At 45.1% G+C, this 18,370-nt stretch overlaps 1 protein-coding gene across 10 annotated transcripts in view; it reads left to right on the top strand.

The window, feature by feature from the left end:
- Wwox (WW domain containing oxidoreductase) overlaps positions 1-18,370 on the top strand; it is an 875,116-nt gene that overhangs the window by 38,442 nt on the left and 818,304 nt on the right. For all 10 annotated transcript variants that reach the window (XM_048792595.1, XM_048792594.1, XM_048792596.1 and 7 more), the window contains exon 5: positions 15,015-15,121. In XM_048792595.1, coding sequence (XP_048648552.1) covers positions 15,015-15,121 — 107 coding nt within the window. The remainder of the gene's footprint in view (positions 1-15,014; positions 15,122-18,370) is intronic.

Genomic DNA, 18,370 nt, shown 5'->3' with positions numbered 1-18,370 from the left:
GGAGCTCACCGTCTCCTTTCTGTCTCCCCGGCCCCACCACCCTTTTGGTGGTGGTGGTTAGGGATTGAACCCAGGACCTTGCATGCACTCTACCACAGGGCTGCATCCCCAGCCCTCTCTCCTTTCTGAGTTGAGATCAAGCCTAATCCCTAATCATTTCACTTTACCTAGGCTGGAACTCACACTGGGACCTTTTTGGCCCAGAGGCAGCAGCTGGCTGAGTGGAGCCAAACAAAAATTTACAGCTGGCCGAGTCTCCAAAGTCAGGGAAATCAGCCTCAGCTGGAAGGCGCTCTGTGCGTCTCTTATGTTCAAGCCGAGCAGGTGCCTGCCTGATCATAGCTGATGGGTAGATTGCAAGTTTCCTGAGAGGTATAGATTTTTAAATTGGCATGTTTCTCCAGCGTCTCGCCAAGGTATTGCAAAACAAAAGATTATCAAGCTCAAAGCTCCTTTACCTCGCCCCCTTCCAACTGAGTCTGATTTTGTTCAAGCAGATCTTCTCTGCTTAAAAAGTAATGGATTATTTCTTTTACTAGCCGTGCACCCCACTGGGACCCAGGCATTGTAAGCACTGGCTGAGTCATGTCAGAAGAGCCCCAGTGGTGATTCTTGGTGTTTCCTCCTATGCTCCCTGACCTGTGAAGGAAATGAGGTAGAGTTTAATTTACTTCCTCTTTTGAAAGCTAGAATTGCCAGTACCTTCTGCTTGGGACTGTTGCAGACTCTTTGATAGTAATCAAAGCAGAAACTTAGAAAAAAAAATTTTGGGGGGGCGGGTACTGGGGATTAAACCCAAGGGTGCTTAATCATTGAGCTACATCCCCAGCATCTTTTTTTTTTTTTTTTTTTTTTTTAATATTTACAGTCAGGATCTCTCTGAGTTGCTTAGGGCCTCGCTAAGTTGCTGAGGGTGGCTTTGAACTTGTGATCCTCCTGCTTCAGCCTCGAGCTGCTGGGATTACAGGCATGCGCCACTATGCCTGGCATTATCACCTTTTTTAAGAAAATGCTTTTTGGGCTGGGGATGTGGTTCAAGTGGTAGCGCGCTCGCCTGGCATGTGTGCTGCCCAGGTTCGCTCCTCACCACCATAAACAAACAAATATGTTGTGCCCGCCGAGAACTAAAAAATAAATATTAAAATTCTCTGTCTACCATCTTTACCTCTCTCTTAAAAAAAAAAAAAAGAAAATGCTTTTGTATTATACTGAGATGTTGCCAGCATTTGTGTTAAAAAAAAAAAAAACCCTAAACAATAGCCACAAACACAGCAAGACAGAGTTTACAAAGTTTTACAAAGTCGTCATATTAAAGACATTATCTAAGTAATCTGGTTATATAGATTATCAGAGATACTACTTAAAAAATGTAAGGCAGGATGAGCCTAATTAGAGGAAATGGGCCAGCCATGTGGGTCCTGGGCCCTTTGTAATTAGGTATATTCTGAATTAAATGATATATGTTAGAATTTTTTTTTACACTTTGCCTCCTTTTTGTATATTTTGAGCAAATCTTTTATGTTAGTTGTTGTCACTTCGTAACCAATCATGACACATGCCCTGTTACCAACTTGTTTGGAGTTGGAGAAGTCATTGATTTTAGGCAAGGTCACAGTGGGCCCAGAGTACACAAAGTTAATGGAACTCTCTGACTGTGCATCTAGCTTCAGAGACCGAATTTAATTCCTATTTTTAAGAAGTTGCATCTTAAAAAGTTCTAAGTGAGAGAATGAAAAGTCAATTTGGATACTTTAAAAGTGAGCCTCCAAAAAGTGCTGAATTTTCCAGGCATTGTGTTTTGAGCACCTCCATATGACTTTGGGAGCATAAAGAATTTAATCTTTTCAAGAGGCAAAGTAATATACCACTTTTTTTTAAAGGTGAGAGCCAAGGTCGATCTGAATTTTTTTTTTTTTCTTTTTTTTTTTTTTTTTGAAGTACTTGAATTAGAAAGGTAGTACATTGTCCTCGATGCGGAATGAGCAGCTTTTCATTTCTGGAAGCTCTTAATGGAACGAAGGAGGGCTTCTTCCTCTTTTTATTTTACTTTTTCTTATTTAGATAATTCTAAATACTTCTTAATTGGCAGAAGTGGAAAATGTGTTGTGAGACTCGGCTGATCATGGCCTCTTGGATTAAGAAAATCAGAACAACAGTCTGGTTTTGGACGGGTGTGGGCCCAGGATCCACGTGGCTGGCCCATCTCCTCTAAATCATCAGGAACCCCATCTCAAGCAGATGGGAAAGAGCAGCGCAGGCCCCAGCACCACAAGAAAACCCTCTCACAGCTGTGAAAACAGTGAAACCTGAGTAACACAACCCGGGATGCTGCCGACTCAGGCAAGGGTCCTCTCCTGCTCGGGTGGCTGTAAATTAATCCATCAAAATAAGACAGGCCAAACTTCAGGGGAAGGTCTGTGCTTCTCAACACCCAGGAGACTTGGGTTCTCTTAGTAGATACTGGTGTGAATATGGGAGTGTGAGAGCTGAGATCACAGGTGCACGAGTGCCTGTGTGTGATATTAGTTAAAAGGAGTCTGTCCTCTGCAGAACATAAATGTGAGCCGATACGCCTGTGCAGGGCGACACAGAGCCTTCTCCTTCCTCCTCGTCTTTAACACCGGGGAGAAGAGGAAACTGTTTTGTTGAAAGTCTTAAAAAGACAGTGTTCTCTCTAAATTCAGAGACCACTGTCTTTTTAAAGACTTTTCAACAAAACAGTTTCCTCTTTTGTTTTGGATTTTTAAAAATTGTTTTTCATCAGGAGGTTTGTGTTGTCTTTCATTGTCCTATTTTATTCTTTTCCTCCTGGGATCTGGGGCGAGTTTATACCAGCACATGTGTACTTCACTAAAAAGTCTGATGCGAGTTACTTTCTCTTTATTGGGGGAGCGGGTGGTGACTTCAGTAGCAAAAGTCCTTTAAAGTCTGGATCCAAAGACTTTGGGGAACTAAAGGGAAAAAAACATGTGAGCAGAACTTGTAATGCTTCGGTATTAAGGGGCCCTTTATGGGTTGGAAGTGTGAGGTCGAGTTAAATTAAGTCTGAAGCAGTAAATGACTAACCCTGGCGGATGTGGAGTGGAACTGTGATTTCTCTACCATCCTTTCCCCTCTCAGCCCTTCACAGATAAGCGCTTGTGAATGCTGAGCGGCGTTAATTCAGGGCTCCGGGATGAAATGTTAAACAAGAGAACGTTGGTAACATATCACAGTTGAGAGATAGATTCCAAGAAGCAGGCGCACTGACGGAGTAAAGGAGTCAAAGGGACCACGGTTCCAGACCTTGACATGGGAACATGGAAATCAAATAGGCAAAAATGAGCTGTTGACCTAGGAGCACATGGCATTTGGATCATTTTTTTTCTCCTTGAGAAGGACAGCAGCTTTTGTGCCCACCCAGGGATGCTGACGATTTAAAAAGCCCACTGCTGAGTGACTCAGTTTACATCATATGGATGGCAAGTACATAAGCAGGTGGCAGGAGACATGTACCTAGATCTCTTAATGTCCTCCTTCTGGGAGGAGTGTCCAGGCTGGTTCCTCCCTGCCCTCCAGGGGCTCCCTCTGGCCTGTGCCTTTCACCCTGAAGGAAGGGAAGATCAGTCTTCCTCTGCATGCTCCAGATCACTTCTGATACCACATACGTGGGCTCTTCCCTCCTGGTGGGTAATTTGCCGACTCTCCAGATACCAACTGGGTGCCCTGCAGTTCAGGTACGGAGCTAGCCGCCCAGAGTTGGCACAGACCCCATGGATATAGACCTCAATCCTACAAGGCTGCTCCTACTTCAGATGCCATTCCAAGTCCCAGGTTGTCACCTGTTGAGAGCCGAAGCCTAAGCGGCCCCAGCAAACTGATTGGCTCCTCTGCGGTGACGTTCATTGGGCTGTTTCTCTGCCCTTTGAGACCACGGAGCTGCTCATTGGCGGACTCTCTTAGCTCCGCCCACGCGACCCAGCCAATGGGCCTCAAGAGTGGGAAGGGTTCCGGTTGAGGTGCTCGCGGGAAGTGCCTGAGGTGGCAGTTCTGGGGGAATTCCTGGAGAGCTCGTGTGGTGCTGCGTGGGTGCTAAAAATAAAGTTAGTTCCTGCTTGACAAGTGGCTGGTGAAGTGTGCCCAGCCAGACTGCGGCAGTCACCTCCACTTCTGATCAATGAGCTACAAATTGGGGTTCCCACAGCCTTCTCCTCGGGCTGGGAGTTTGGTCTAGTGACTGACAAAACTCAGGAGAACCTTTACTGACCTGTGTGAGTTTCTTAGGAAGTATGTTACAGAGGACACAGGGCGCCAGGTGTGGTGGTGCGAGGCGAGGGAAGGGGACCCAAACACCCCCCCCAGCACTCTGTGTTGGCAAACTTGGAAGCTCCCTCAACACCACAGTCATTGTGTTATGGTGACATCATTATGTAGGTGTGGTTGGCCATCATTGGCCCCTCCTCCCCAGAGGTGTGGCCAGGGGTGAGATGAGGTGGGGAGTTGGAGTTCCAACCCTCTAGCCACGTAGATGGGCTCCTCTAGTAACCTGCGCCTGTCCTCTGAGAGTCACCTCATTAATGTATTAACATGGGTATCATTGAGATGTCCCTCTGGTCCCAGTCACTCGGGAAGTTTCCAGGGAGCTCTGTGTCAGCTGGACAAAGACCAAGTACGTCTATTTTAGTCTATCACAGTGTCACAAAACCCTAGTGACGTGGTGGGCTTGGTGGTGTGGGGGCCAGATGGTGGGATGCACTGCCCTGAACTCGGGCCACAGTGCCTGGAAGGGCCCTTCTTTGTTTTGCCCTCTAATTTTTGTTAACCCCTTAACCTCTGGGGTCATTGTGTTCTCTTAACGTGAAATGTTGACAGTGACACTCGCACGGTTTCTTTGAAGAACACCTTGGAACAAGTGCACTTTGTAGAGCACTTAGCGCATCGTAACCCCAAGTCCTCTCCTCACTGGTGTTTCCCAGTCTTCCCTGTAAGTCGGGATGCTCAGAAAACACATTGTTAGGAGTAATACCTGGTTCTTCCCTTTCTCTTCCTACTTGCCGTGATGCTGTATATAAAAATTCATGGAGGTCCACAAATGGCCAACTCGGTGTCATTCAGGTAGTTATTTTTGGTTGCTTGCTCAGACAGCTGTGCACATCTGTACTCATGAACTGGCACATTTATTGTAACGCGCACAGGAAGTCGTCCTTGCCCTTGACCAATGGCTCTTCCTGAAGTCATCAACACCAAGGACAGCTTTGCTCCCCCACTTGGTGTTGTGCGGGCAGGTTACTCTATGCTTGGACTTTTTATTTTCTCAGTAATATAGCATAGAAGCCAGGGTGGTGGCATGCACCTGTCATCCCAGTTACTTGAAGTCTGAGGCAGGAGGATCACAAGTTTGAGGCCAGCCTGAGCAACTTAGTTGAGACCCTGTCTGAAAAAATAAAAAGGGCTGAGGCTGCGGTTCAGGGGTGGAGTGCTCGCCTGGAGTGTGCCAGGCCCTGGCTTAATCTCTCTGCACCCCCCCCCCCCCCACCGCCACAAAAGCAGTCCAACAGCGTCGAGGTGTCTCTTGCGTCTCCAGATCATTTCACCGCATCCGTTTTTAAGTGTAGCACAATGTTCCATTCTCTGCTGTTTAATTGATTTCACCTCATTGATGGACACAGGTTGCTGGCAGTTTGTTGGCTCTTACAAACATTGCTGGACTTTGCTCTCACATTTGCCCTCTGTGTGGGCACCTCTATGTGCAGAATAAATTTCTAGTTATGTCATTTCAAACTCCAGTTATTCCATATCTAAAAATTGACAGATATGGTGCAGTCGCCCTTAATGATGTTGGGCCTCTATATCTGTGTCTACAACCCCCACCCCCAATAATATGTGAGGTTGTCCAGTTCCCCCACACCTTTGTCAACACAGATCTGCTCTGCGAGTGGACTTCATCTGTCTTCCCTGGGCCTTTCCCTGGGCCTGTCTGGACGATGTTAATTGTAATCTTTGGGCACTTTTCTCACTGTGATTCTTAACCAGGACTGTCACTGGCAGGTCAGATGAGAACTTATTCACCCAGTGCCTGGCAGCTCTGGTAGCCAGCCTGGGGTCAGTCTTGCCTCTTGAGAGATCTCATACCGTCACTTGGAATTTATTATACAGCCTTACAAAATATTATAACCTTGGTCTTGTACTGCCCAGAGCACAGGGTTGCAACCCAGTGTGATTTTTAATAAGATATTCCACGTGAACCAACCCTTTTCCCACTTCTGTTTTCTCATCTCTCAAATTGACATTTTTGTTTCGATAAATAAATTTGAGATGTCGTCACGTTCCGAAAGGTATTTAGGAAGCCCTGTTTGGTACTTGTTGCTCACTGTATACAATGCATATACACATATACATATATTGAAGAGCAGGGCTGGTTATGACTTATTTTCCTCTGGAGAGACCTGTGTGTTTTGTAATTTCTTAAGAGTTGGCAGCTATGGATTGTGTTTAGTGAGAGTGACGGCCAACTCTTTTAAACTTGGAACTATGTAATTGAAATGGTGTAGAAGGTAAATGTGATCATTCAGGAAATTAAAGTAACTCCAGAAACGGTGAGATGGATTATCTGGTCACTGCAGATGTGGTGGTGCTGACCTCGTAGCTAGGATGCCCATGTGTCCTAGAACTGCATCCGAAGGGCCCCTGGAGAGTTGGATTTCAAGATCACGGTCAATGTCAAGTCGCTGTAATTTCATTTACATTAATCAGATCAGTTTGGAAAGTATGGCCCTTCTGCATTTAGGAGGCTGTCGGATGTAGGAGAAACTTGCATCCTAGCCTGTGGGGTTTGAGTTTGGGTTTTTTCTTTTGGAGTGTTGGGGGTTGAATCCAGGCACTGGCCACGGGTAAGCACATGGCCACTGAGCTACATCCCCAGCCCGGGCTAGTGGTTTATTAACACAGAAACTGTTAACTCTCCCCAAATCTAACACAAACTGAAAGACAGGCTCCTCTGCTTGTTCCATATATGATGGATCTCCAGGGAGGGCAAGGATATGGGCTCAGAGGCTCATTCACTTGTTGTGTGGCTCCCGAAGATTGCTTTAGTGCTATGTTCTTGGGTCGGGGGATGTTGGGGTGTTGGTCACCATCTCTGTGGGCTTTTAATGGCATACAGTTACAAGTAGCATTTGTCTCCAGTGTTCCACAATTATAAATTAATAATAACGACCCACTAGAAATTATGGGTGTTGTAAGCCCCAGATCCTTTGGGCATCTTAATAAAAATGATAATTAAAACCATAATTTACAGTAAAGGGGACACTGCCCAAGTACATCTACAATATGAAGAAAATTAAAAAAACTAGAACCAGAAGGAAACTTCCTGGCACCGGGGAAAGAAACTGCCTGGTTCTTGGTCCCCACTGCCCCAGGGGGGCATCAGTGGGGTTGGGACTGGGTTTCTACCCTAGTGTCTTTTGTGCCTGAGGAATCTGTGGGTGACTCTGTCCCCACCTGTCCCAGCTTCCAGTGTGCCTTACTGGGAGTGGCCACCTGTGCTTTCCAACTTGGCTGCCACGTTCAGGTGCAGTCCTCCCTGGGTGTTCCCCGTCTGGGTAGATGAGCGCACAAGCTCACCAGGGGGCACCTGGGAGTCCCCTGGGAGCCCCCTTGATGCTCCCTCGAGCCTGGGATGAGTGGTCACCAGGTGCTGTAGGTTTTGGTTTCCTCAGTGGTTTTCTAATTTAGCCCCTCAGTTGCTCAGCAAGGAGGGTAGGTGGTCCCCCATGACTCAGCCAGCCCCTTATCTGCATGACCAATGGAAGCTCTGTGAATGGATGAAGTGGTGATAATGATTCACAGGGATCCTCTCCAGGCGCCCGCCCTGCGTTCTCGGCCAGCTCGTGAGGTCTCGCCACCGTGTCCTCTGGGCTTTATTTCTGCGGGGACGCTCGACAGCCCTCTTTCTCTTTTTCCACGCACCCTGCGTTTCTGCTTCTGTTTCATCAGCCTCTCCTCCGTCCCCGGGTAGTTGTTGGCCCAGACTTTCTGCTGCCACCAAGCGACACTGGGAATGTAGTGGACCTTGCACCCCAGACCCCAATTCCTGCAGATCCCTAAATTGTTCTTGTGCTTCCCCGTCTGCAGTAAGCCCAGTGCCACAGCAGCTTTCCCTGGTCATACTAGACGACTGGTCTTCTCACTCTTACAGAGAAGGACTGGACATGGCATCGATAAAAACCTCAAACAGGTTGGGTTTGGGGATTCGGATGTGAACGTGTGAACTCAGGCTGTTTTGTGGTGAGGCTTGAATGGTCATCTCTAGCAGGGACCTTCCCCCATAGCATGCATGTCTGCATCAGGTGCCTTCAGTGGCCTGGGAGGCAAAGCCAGCTGTGTGGTGGCACTTACCACAGCTACCAGAGAGTCCAAAGCCCACCTCTGTCTGGCAGTGGCCCTGTGGCTCACCTGACTGTCACCCTATGTGCCCCCAGCAAAGCTTCTTCAAAGACTTTGGACCTATGGCTTTGGATTATGCTCTCTACAACTTTCTAATGTTGGCAACTAATTGAATTAGGAAGGAGGAGAGGAAAGAAGAAAGAATGAGAGGGAAAGAGAGAAAAAGGAGAGAAGAGGGACGGAGGGAGGATGGACAGAAATGGTGGGACCACAGGACAACTCCAGGGACTCGATACATCCCATAACCACCAGCTAATAACCTCTGTGCCTGAGGATGAAACTAGTGTACGATAAGCAGGTACCCATTTTGGGGTACACTTTCCATTTTATGGTACTTGGATGCTTGGCTTGCATCTGAAGCCTAAAACCCCAGAAAGTGAGATGGGAAACCTCTGTGGCCGCTTAGCTTCTCTGATTGGATCAGATGGAGCAAGTGCTGGAAAACTGAGGCTACCTATTGTTTTAAGTGTTTCCTTTATTTTCTCCATATTATGAGCTTTCAATATTCTTCTGAACACACTCTTGCCATCTCCGTGCCGTTAAGCTGGTTCAATTTAAACATTGTCATAAAGTTAATTTTTTATAAGATGAATCAGGTTATTAAATTTAGTAAACCATTGCCTTCATTATTTTGCACAAACTTTGGCACTGTGCAGAATTGGCTTAGCACTACTACATTTAGCTAATTAAACTGGCCATCAGCTGCAGTATTACAAGAGTGAGGGCTGCTGTTCTCATGGGCTTTATCCAGGACTTAGCAGTAGGTAGCATTATTAAACTTATTTTTTTTTTTATAAAACTCCACACTCTAGAGATATGGTTTACTATAAAAATGTTTTTGTCCTTCCCAAGAAACCATCGTCTTCTGAAATATCCATTCTTTGTTTTTGCTCCAAAGGCAATTGTAAAGGAAAGAAAATGGGATTGTCTGTTGTAGCACTGACAAGTGGCCTAGCCATCTGTGATACTCTGCCTAGATAAAGGGAGATGTAAGACCAGAGAATAACCTTGCAAGGCTCAAAGATGATGGCTTGGCCACAGCACAGCTAGGGATTATCTCAGGTAAGGGTGCAGGATTGCACCTGCAGCCTGTTGCTGCCACCAGGTTGAATGCTGGTTTTGGGAATAGAAAGTCCTTTGCCCTAGATTCTTTTGTCAAGTGAGACAGCATGACTCACAAGTGTGATTGGGAAAATAAAATTCGATGGACAAAGGATCTTTGTCCTACAGATTTCTAGGTAGTGTTATTCAAAACTTCACTATGCAGTGTCTCTGTGGGATTTTAAAGCTTATTTGTTGTTTTAAAGGAAGTTACGGGGTCATTAGGGTTGCTATTTGAAACAACCCTGTGGATTGTTTTAGAATAATAATAATTGTTTTAGAATAACCCAGAATTGTGGCATATTAGCAGTGTGCAGGAAGCCTTCATTCTTGGGTGTTGTGAGTGAATCCCACTAGGTGCTAGTCCCAGGGATAGAGATGAGAGGCTTCTGCCCAAGTTCTTTTTCTGCAAACCTGGGGAGTTGCCGCCTTCTCCTGGCGATCTTAGCAGACAGTGATACTCCGGTTTTCCATACTAAGCAGCATTATCTTAGAGACCATCATGTGTGGTCCCTCGCCCTGGGCTTGGCTGAACTGATCGCTTTGCCACGGTGGACTCTTCTCTGGGATTGTCTCTTGTAGCACTGACAAGTGGCCTAGCCATTTGTGATACCACAGCTTCCACAATGTGGCATCTTCCAGTTCAGAGCAGGGGCTCCGAGTTCAGGCTCTGGAATTAGACATTTCTTCCCCATTCTCCTCCTCATGCCTCCCAATATTCTTTTTGAGACAATTTTGAAATGCAGGTTCAATTTTATAGAATTGTTTGGTTTTTCTAGTGGCAGTTTTTCAGTAGTGTTTTTCTAGGAATTTGTATTTTTTACTTACCTTGTGATTTTATTGGCATAAAGTTGTTTGCCAGGTCTTTTTAAGATCTTTTTTAGCATTTGTAGGATCTCTACTTTTTTTTTTTTAATTTAAAACATAATTTTTTTGAAACTTAAAATCTTGATACATACATATCTGTGCATGTTAATATATACAAATTAACATATGCAACTTGATGAGTCTGGAGTAGCTGTATATCCACTTTCGTGTGTGTGTGTGTGTATGTGTGTGGGGTACTGGGGTTTGAATCCAGGGCCTTGTGCATGCTGGGCAAGTGCTCTATCACTGAGCCCTATCCCCAGACCTTTGAGTAGCTATATATCCATCACCTCCAAAAATTTACTCTTGCAGGAACTATTTACAAAAAGGCAAACTTGTATCCTTTGGCTACTACTTTCTCAGCCTCACTTCCCCAGGCCCTTGGAAGGTCCTATTCTACTCTAGATCCTGTGAGTTTGACTCTTTCAGTTTCCCCATAGAAATGGTATTATGGAGAATTTTAGATATCCCTTATATATGTAGTATTTTGGAATGGTAACCCTTTATCAGATAGAGTTCGCAAACATTTTCTTCCATTCTGCAGTTTTCCTCCTCTTTATTTTATATAATGTGTGTGAAGAACTTTTCACATAAGATCTATCCTCTTTGAAATTTTGCAGTACAGTATTGCTAATTGCAGGTGCTATGCCATATGGTAGGTCTCTAGGACTTTTTCATCTTGCATACCTGAAATCTGAACCCTTTGTTGCGGTTTGGATGAGTGGTGTCTCCCTAAAGCTCCTGTGTCGGGGATGTCCAGAGGTGAAATGATTAGATCATGAGACATCTGTCTATCGTTTCATCCTAGTTTTAGTGGACTAGCTGGTTGGCAACTGCAGGCAGGTAGAGTGTGGCTGGAGGAGGTGGGTCACTGAGGATTTGCCCTTGGGAATTAGATCTTGTCCCCTGGATCTCCCTTCTCCCTTTGCTTGCTGACTTCCATTACCTGAGATGCTTTCTTCTGCTGTGATGTTGGGCCTCACCTGAGGCCGAGAGCAATGGAGTCAGCCAACCATGGACTGAGCCGAAGAAACTCTGAGCCAAAATAAACCTTTCCCCCTCTAAGTTCTTCCTGTTTGGTGTTTTAGTCACAGTGATGAAAAGCTGACCAACATATGCTTTGACTCCTACTTTCTTGTTCTCTCCTGCCTATCCCCAGCCCTTGGAAACCACCACTCTTGCCTCTGGGTTGGACTGTTCCATATGTTCATAGAAGTGGTGTCATGCAGTTTTGTCCTTCTGTGCCTCTTATTTCACTTGACATAGCCACCTCCATGTGACCATCCACGTTGCCACAAGTGGCAGGATTTCCTTCTTTTCTGAGGCAGGTGAATATTCCATGGTATGTGTGTAGCACATCACATCTTTTTCCTTCCATCCATCCGTGGACATCAGATTACTTCCATGTCCTTACTACTGTGGCTGGTTCTGCAATGAACGTGGGCACAGATATCCCATCAAGATCAGATTTATTCCCTCAGATACATACACAGAAGGGGATCGCTGGCCCACATGGCAGCGCTAGTGTCAATTTTGCAAGGAACCTCACACTCTTTCCCATGGTGGTTGCATCAGTTTACATTTCCACCACAGAATATAAATTTCAAAGGTTCCCTTTGATCTACATCCTCACCAACACTTGTTTTCATTTGTGGTCTTAATTTTTTAAATATTTATTTATTGCAGTGCCAGGGGTTCAGTCCAGGGCCTTGTTCATGGTAGGCAAGTGCTGTGCCCTCTGAGAAGCATGCGTGGGTGTTATTGTTTGTTTTAAAATAATAACCACATGAAGTGATGTCTCTTCATGCTTCTGCTTGGTGTTTCCTTGATGGCTAGTGATGCCGAGTATGCTTTTCTATACTTGTTGGCTGTGTATGTCTTCTTTGGAGAGGGCGCCTCTCAAGTTTCTTTACATATTTTTAAAATTGGGATTTTTTTTTTCTGCTATTGCATTTTAGTGTTTGGATATTAACTCCTTATCAGGCACATGCCTGCAGGTTGGCTTTTCATTGTGTTGGCTGTTTCCTTTCACATTCAGGGGCCTTTTCTTTGATGTAACCCCACTTGTCTCTTTTATTTTTATTTTTATAAAATGTCAGAGGAATACATTACAATTCTTATTACGCATATACAGCACAATTTTACATTTCTCTGGTTGTATATAAAGTATATTGACACCAATTCGTGTCTTCGTGCATGTACTTTGGATAATGGTGTCCATCACATTCCACCATCCTTGCTAGCCCCCTGCCCCCTCCCTCCCACCCCTCTGCCCTGCCTGTGTTTGGTGTCACCTGGTGATGTCCTTGTACTTTCCCTGATGTTGGTCATCTGTGTGCTGACTCTCTCACTCTCCTGTTTGCTCTGTCTTCGTAGTCCTTTATCAATTTTAGTATTTCTTTCCCAAAGAACTAACAGTCAATTTTTTTCTCTGTATTTTATATTTGTTTAAGTTTTTATTTTCTTCCTTCTGCTTGTTTTAGGTTTAATGTGCTACATTTTTCTTTTCTTGGTACTGGGAATCAAACTCGGGGCCTCATGCATGCTAGGCAAGCATTCCACCTCTGAACTGCACCCCAGCCCTCTTCTTGAATTCACGTAACTAAGCCACATTTCTTTTGGCTCATATTACATGATGTGTCTTTCCTTTCTTTTACCTTTGAGCTTTTTATCCTTCTGTTTAAAGCTATAAAACAGACATCCTTTTTTAAGGACCATATTTTATGTGTGTTTTATGCGTGTTTTATGCAGTTTGACTATATTTGTCCTTTAGTTTCGGTCTTTAATCCATTTATATTTAATGCAATTACAGATATATTTGGGTTTAAATACACAAACTTATTGTTTTCTATTTGACTTGTTTATTTTCTTCTTTCTTGACTTCTTGTTATTATTGTACTTTTCTTCTCTATTAGCTAATTAAATGGGTAGGTATTCAATCTAAATATTTGACTTGTTAAAATATAAGGTAAATTAATACTATATTACTTCCTGTATAAGACAAGGGTCTTAGGATACTTTAACCCATGAATATTATGTATTATAATGTGATACAAATGTGTTTTTTTCTGTTTGTGGCTCAAGATACTTTTTAAATTTACTGCTGTATGTCTGTCACTAGTTTTGGGAAATTATTAGTGTATTTTCAAATATTATTCATATCTTAAGCTATTCCTCCTCTTTTAGACTCAAATTAGATGTATGTAAGGGCATAAGACGGCATATTTCAGTACTTATTTTGTTCCTTGATGTATTAATCATCTTTTAATTTTATTTTTAAGCTTCCTTTTGGGTATTTTCTTTTGACCTATTTTCTAGCACTCAAATCTTCTCTTAACTGTGTCTTCTATTTAACCAGTGCTTTGAATTCTTTATTATGCTGTTGTATTTGAATTTCATAATATCTATTTGATTATTTTTTATTGCTTTCAGTTCCCTAACAAAATCTTTTTTCCATCTTTTCATTCCTTGAATATATTAATTATGATTTTAGTCACCGTTTCTCATGATGTCACTATATAGACCTCCTGTGTATTTGTTTCTGTTTTTTTCTCATCTTGCTTTTGTTGAAGGCTTGTGTCTTTGTGTGCCTTCTTGTTTTTGCTGGCATGGAAGAGATTTTACATGAAACTCTGCTGTGGTTGCAGTGATAATGTGTGTCTCAGGCTGATGGCATCTTCCTCTAGAGAATGCAGCATCTTCTCTTGCTTTGGCAGTTGGGGACAGATCACTTTCATCCAATCAAAACTGAAATGGCAGGAGGCTGATCTGTTCAGGCTGGCTTGTCTTTGGTTCTAATATGAGGGCAGTCACCTGCTGGGCTCCTAACTAAAGAGTGGTGCGTTTATTAGAGACCCTTTCTTGGTGTCCCTTGGGCTTGAACTTGTGGCTTTCTTTGTTAAGACTGCCAGAAGCTCAGCCCATTTCCTTAGGCTCTCCACCTCAACTTTGGGGATCTGGAATAGTGCTTGAGGGGAGAAACCCAGCTCGATGCCAGCCTTTCAGCTTTTCTCAGTCTTGTCAGTATTCTCTGTGTTTAAAACGGGTGGGCGCGCGTGGCGCGTGCGTGCGTGTGTGTGTGTGTGTACGTACGTACATACACATGCACATGCAGATGGGTACGTGAATACTGTCTAATTTTCCTAGTTGGAGGTAGGAGAGGATCTAGGAAACCTTGACTATCATTGTTGGAAGCAGAGGTGCTGGAAACCTCCATTGTCTCAGAGACCTGGTCCTGGTCATGGTCCATGGTTCAAGGGCAGGCTGTGCCTTGAACTCTTCTATGGCTCCTCCTTCATCTTGGAAATTGCCTTGTCCCTTGGGCAAGTTTTCTTTGCCTCATCCTGTTGACATTTTGGACCAGGTGATTAGTTATGGTGGGTGCTGACTGGCATATGGTCAGCTGTTTTGTTTTTCTCTGGCCTCTATTCACTAGGTTCCTGCAGCACCACCCCCAAGTTTGCCCACAAAGATGTCTCCAGATGCTGAACCTGTCCCCTGGGGGACAGAATTGCCTCTTGCTGAGAATCACTAGGTTATGCAGATGGTGTTGGGCATAAGCACAGTGTGGCCTGGTAGGTTGCTGTCGCGTTTTCTAATGTTGACTTTTCTTTCAACTGCAGGGTTTGAAACTGCCAAGTCTTTTGCCCTCCACGGTGCCCACGTGATCCTGGCATGCAGGAATATGGCGAGAGCCAGCGAGGCCGTGTCACGCATCTTGGAAGAGTGGGTAAGTGCCTGACTGTTTTCTTGTGTGATTGCCAGATGTGCATGCCGGGCTGAACACACGGAGGCTCTAGTGCGGAGTGTAAGGGTTATTGCTCTTGGAATAATGTCTTTATTTCTAGAGTGGTCTTCACATTGTTTACTTTATGAATGAAAGCACGAGCAAGCTGTTACTGTGCACGCATTGTTTATAGCCATTGTCAGAGTCTTCTGCTTTGTTGGTCAGTGGGTTGAGGATGTTTACTCACTTAACTCATTTGTTAAGGAAAATAAAATGTCGTCAATGCCCGTGGATGCGAGTAGGAGGTTGTTTATCACGTGTTTTAGGATTAGAAAGGAGTTGGCTTTCACCCAGTCCCTGGATTTTTTGCTTTTCTCCCTTTAGAGCATAGATGTCGATGTGGAGCTGTTGATGGGGGAACATTTACTGAGACCTTGAAATAATCTTGGGACTTGGGATATGGCATCAAACAAAACAAATCCCTGGCCTCGTGGGCTTACCCTCTAGGTAGGAGTAATATAACCAAGTTTGAAGTTTACCATTCTCTCAGGTTGGTGTAAGTATGGTGAAGGACAGGAAAGCAGCAAGGGACGGATGGCTGCTGACAGCCTTGTTGTGAAGTCCGGAGTGAGCCCTGCGAGTGTCAGGGAGAGGCTTTTTTAGCAGTAACAGTGTGTGCAAAGGCACAGAGGTAGCCCATGCCTGGAGAATTCATGGCTTCCCAGGGAAGCTTGTGTGTCTTTGCTGAATGCAAGGGGCCAAGCAGAGAGGGGCAGTGGTGGTGGACAGGGTCTTGCAGCAGCATCTGGGAGGAGGACCTTGGAGGGCTTGAGCTCTGGCTGTCTACAGGGGCGAGTGCTAATTGATTTTTTTTTTTTTTTTTTAAAGCATGATCACTGGGCTCCTGTTTGATCATCCACTTGCCTTCCCCGTGTGTGTGTGTGTGTGTGTGTGTGTGTGTGTGTGTGTGTGTGTACCGCTATGATAGCTGCTGGGTCTAAGTGCAAGCAAACATTTCAACCTACTAAGGAAGAAAGATGACCCTGACCAAAGAATGACAAGTGTGTGTGTGCACGTCAAATAGTAGTGAGTGGCAGTGGCCAGTTCCAGGAGTTGGGAGAAGTCGAGTGCCGTGCAGGAGAAGAGTGAGTGGGCTGAGATTCAGGAGAGCCCAGGGAGAGGACCGGGAAGGTCGGCCCGGTAGGGGAAGGACTATGCAGAGGCCCTGGGTGGAGCAGCTGGAGATGGCCCAGCGGGGCGAGGAGCAGAGTGAAGGCTGCTGGGCGATCCTTGCCAAGGCTGGCTTAGCTTTCTGAACACTGTCGAAGGTGTCTTGCCAGCTGGAGAATTAGGCTGTGGTTCGCTTAAGAAGATGTCTGGTGTTCTGGACAGAGAAGTCATGAAAGTGAAGAAAAGGCAGATTTGTTCTGTGTTTTCGGTGCATTTCCCATGAAATGTCTCAAATGCAGTTGTTTATAATGAATTCTTGATTTGAGCTCACTGGATTTTTTATTTTGGGACCAATTCATTATGATTATTGTAGAGTGTTTCTGTTAAAAGGATTTTTAGAGATGTTTATAGAAGAGAACGAGTGGCAGCGTGCATGTGTGATCTGAATCTTCCCACAGAAGGTGAAGGTTTAAAAAAAAAAAAAAAAAAAAGGAAAAGTTTTTCCTGGTCCTTCTCTTGGAATGGGAAGCATCATTAGCCATTTTGTATATATTTTTCCAGAAAGAGATCGTGTATTCTGTGTGTGCTCCTTCCTTGTGCAGGTAATGCTTTCTTATCAGCGCCCATGGGTCGGCTTCATTATTTCCCGCTGCCGCTTGCCGCTCTGCCGTGTGCTCATGCTCCACGGTGTTGAGCCCATCTCCCTTTCTGTGGTTGTGCATGCAGCAGTGAGGCTTTACCCTTCCAGGGGATGCTGTTTTACAGTCTAGTCTGTCTTGTCTGCATCCTCTTTTCCTGCACTTTCATCTGAAAATGGGTCTTCAAGATGCTGAGCCCACCCGCTGGGCAGAATCTGACCAGTGGATTCCCGAGTCCCTCGACGAATGCGGTTAGCAGTTTCCCAGTTGACGAATGCAGTTAGCAGTTTCCAGTTGTTGCTCCAACTTCAGTTCCTGCTGTCGGTGCAGGATACTGCCTGTTGTCCAGCACTGGGTAGTGTCCAACTTGTCAAACTTTCCCCCACTGAATGTTACATTTTAAACCAGTGGTCGTAGAGATACTGTAGCAATGTGTTGTTTAGTGATATTCATGTTGAAACTGGTCTTGGGAGGTGATGCTAAAACAGTTGTTTTTGAATCACTGAATTTATCCTCTTCTTAGAACACAATATTTATGAGAACAGATTGATCTGCATTTATCACATCATCATTATTGTTCGATGCACAGAGGTAGAAATTCCCGCATCCACCCTCACCAAGTGCAAGACCTTGGCCAAGGCGCTTTCTCTCGGGTGCCTCAGTTTCCTCACCTTAATAAAGGAGGTTGAGTGGGATGACCTCAGAGAGCCACCGTTATATCTCTTTATGCATTTTAGGCCAAAACTGGGTTTCTTGGAGGCAGTTTCAGATGATAGAATTTATTGTGGTGTGCTTTCACTCTGCTGTGTAGTGCCCTGAAAGACTAGCAGCCCAAGGAAGATAATTATTCCAAATACTCATTGTCGGGGACATGAGGAAGGAAACGGGAACAACACCCCACTAATGCATGCTGTTTCAACACTAGAGTCGCCTTTACAGGTTTCAGGCCTGAGATGCTCAGTCCCGTCCTCCCCTTGTTCTCTGCCTACACTATTGTGCGCGCTCCTCCCTGCCCTGTACTGTGCTGGCACAGACTCAGGTTTTTCACCCAAAGCCATTGTTCTGGTCCATTGCTGCATTGCACCGCAGGACAGAGTGGGTGTGTGCACCGGATGCTGTGCACGGTCCCATGCCAGCCCCACTCCCACCCTGGAGATTCCTTGTCTGGTTTCCTGCGGGCTCTACCTTGTAGTTCTTCTCTGGCCCACTGTTAAAGCCTCCTCCTGTGTTTCTCAAGGTCAATTTGCTCCACTCCAGCTTCTCAAGCCTTGAGCCAGCTTCCGTGTGTCCTGCTTCATTTGGGATGGATCATATCGGTGTCAGGCGGGGAAGGTAGTGAAACATCGGTGCCTCACAGGAGATTCTCAGAACGAGCCAGAGTGTCTTGTTGTAGTAAAACTCAGAAGTTCCTGGTTGTTGGGCTCTACCCTGACTCACGTGCCAA

This window comes from Marmota marmota, unplaced genomic scaffold (genome assembly GCF_001458135.2).
Source record: "Marmota marmota marmota unplaced genomic scaffold, marMar, whole genome shotgun sequence".
NCBI lineage: Eukaryota > Metazoa > Chordata > Mammalia > Rodentia > Sciuridae > Marmota > Marmota marmota.
This window is presented reverse-complemented; position numbering and strand designations above follow the sequence as displayed.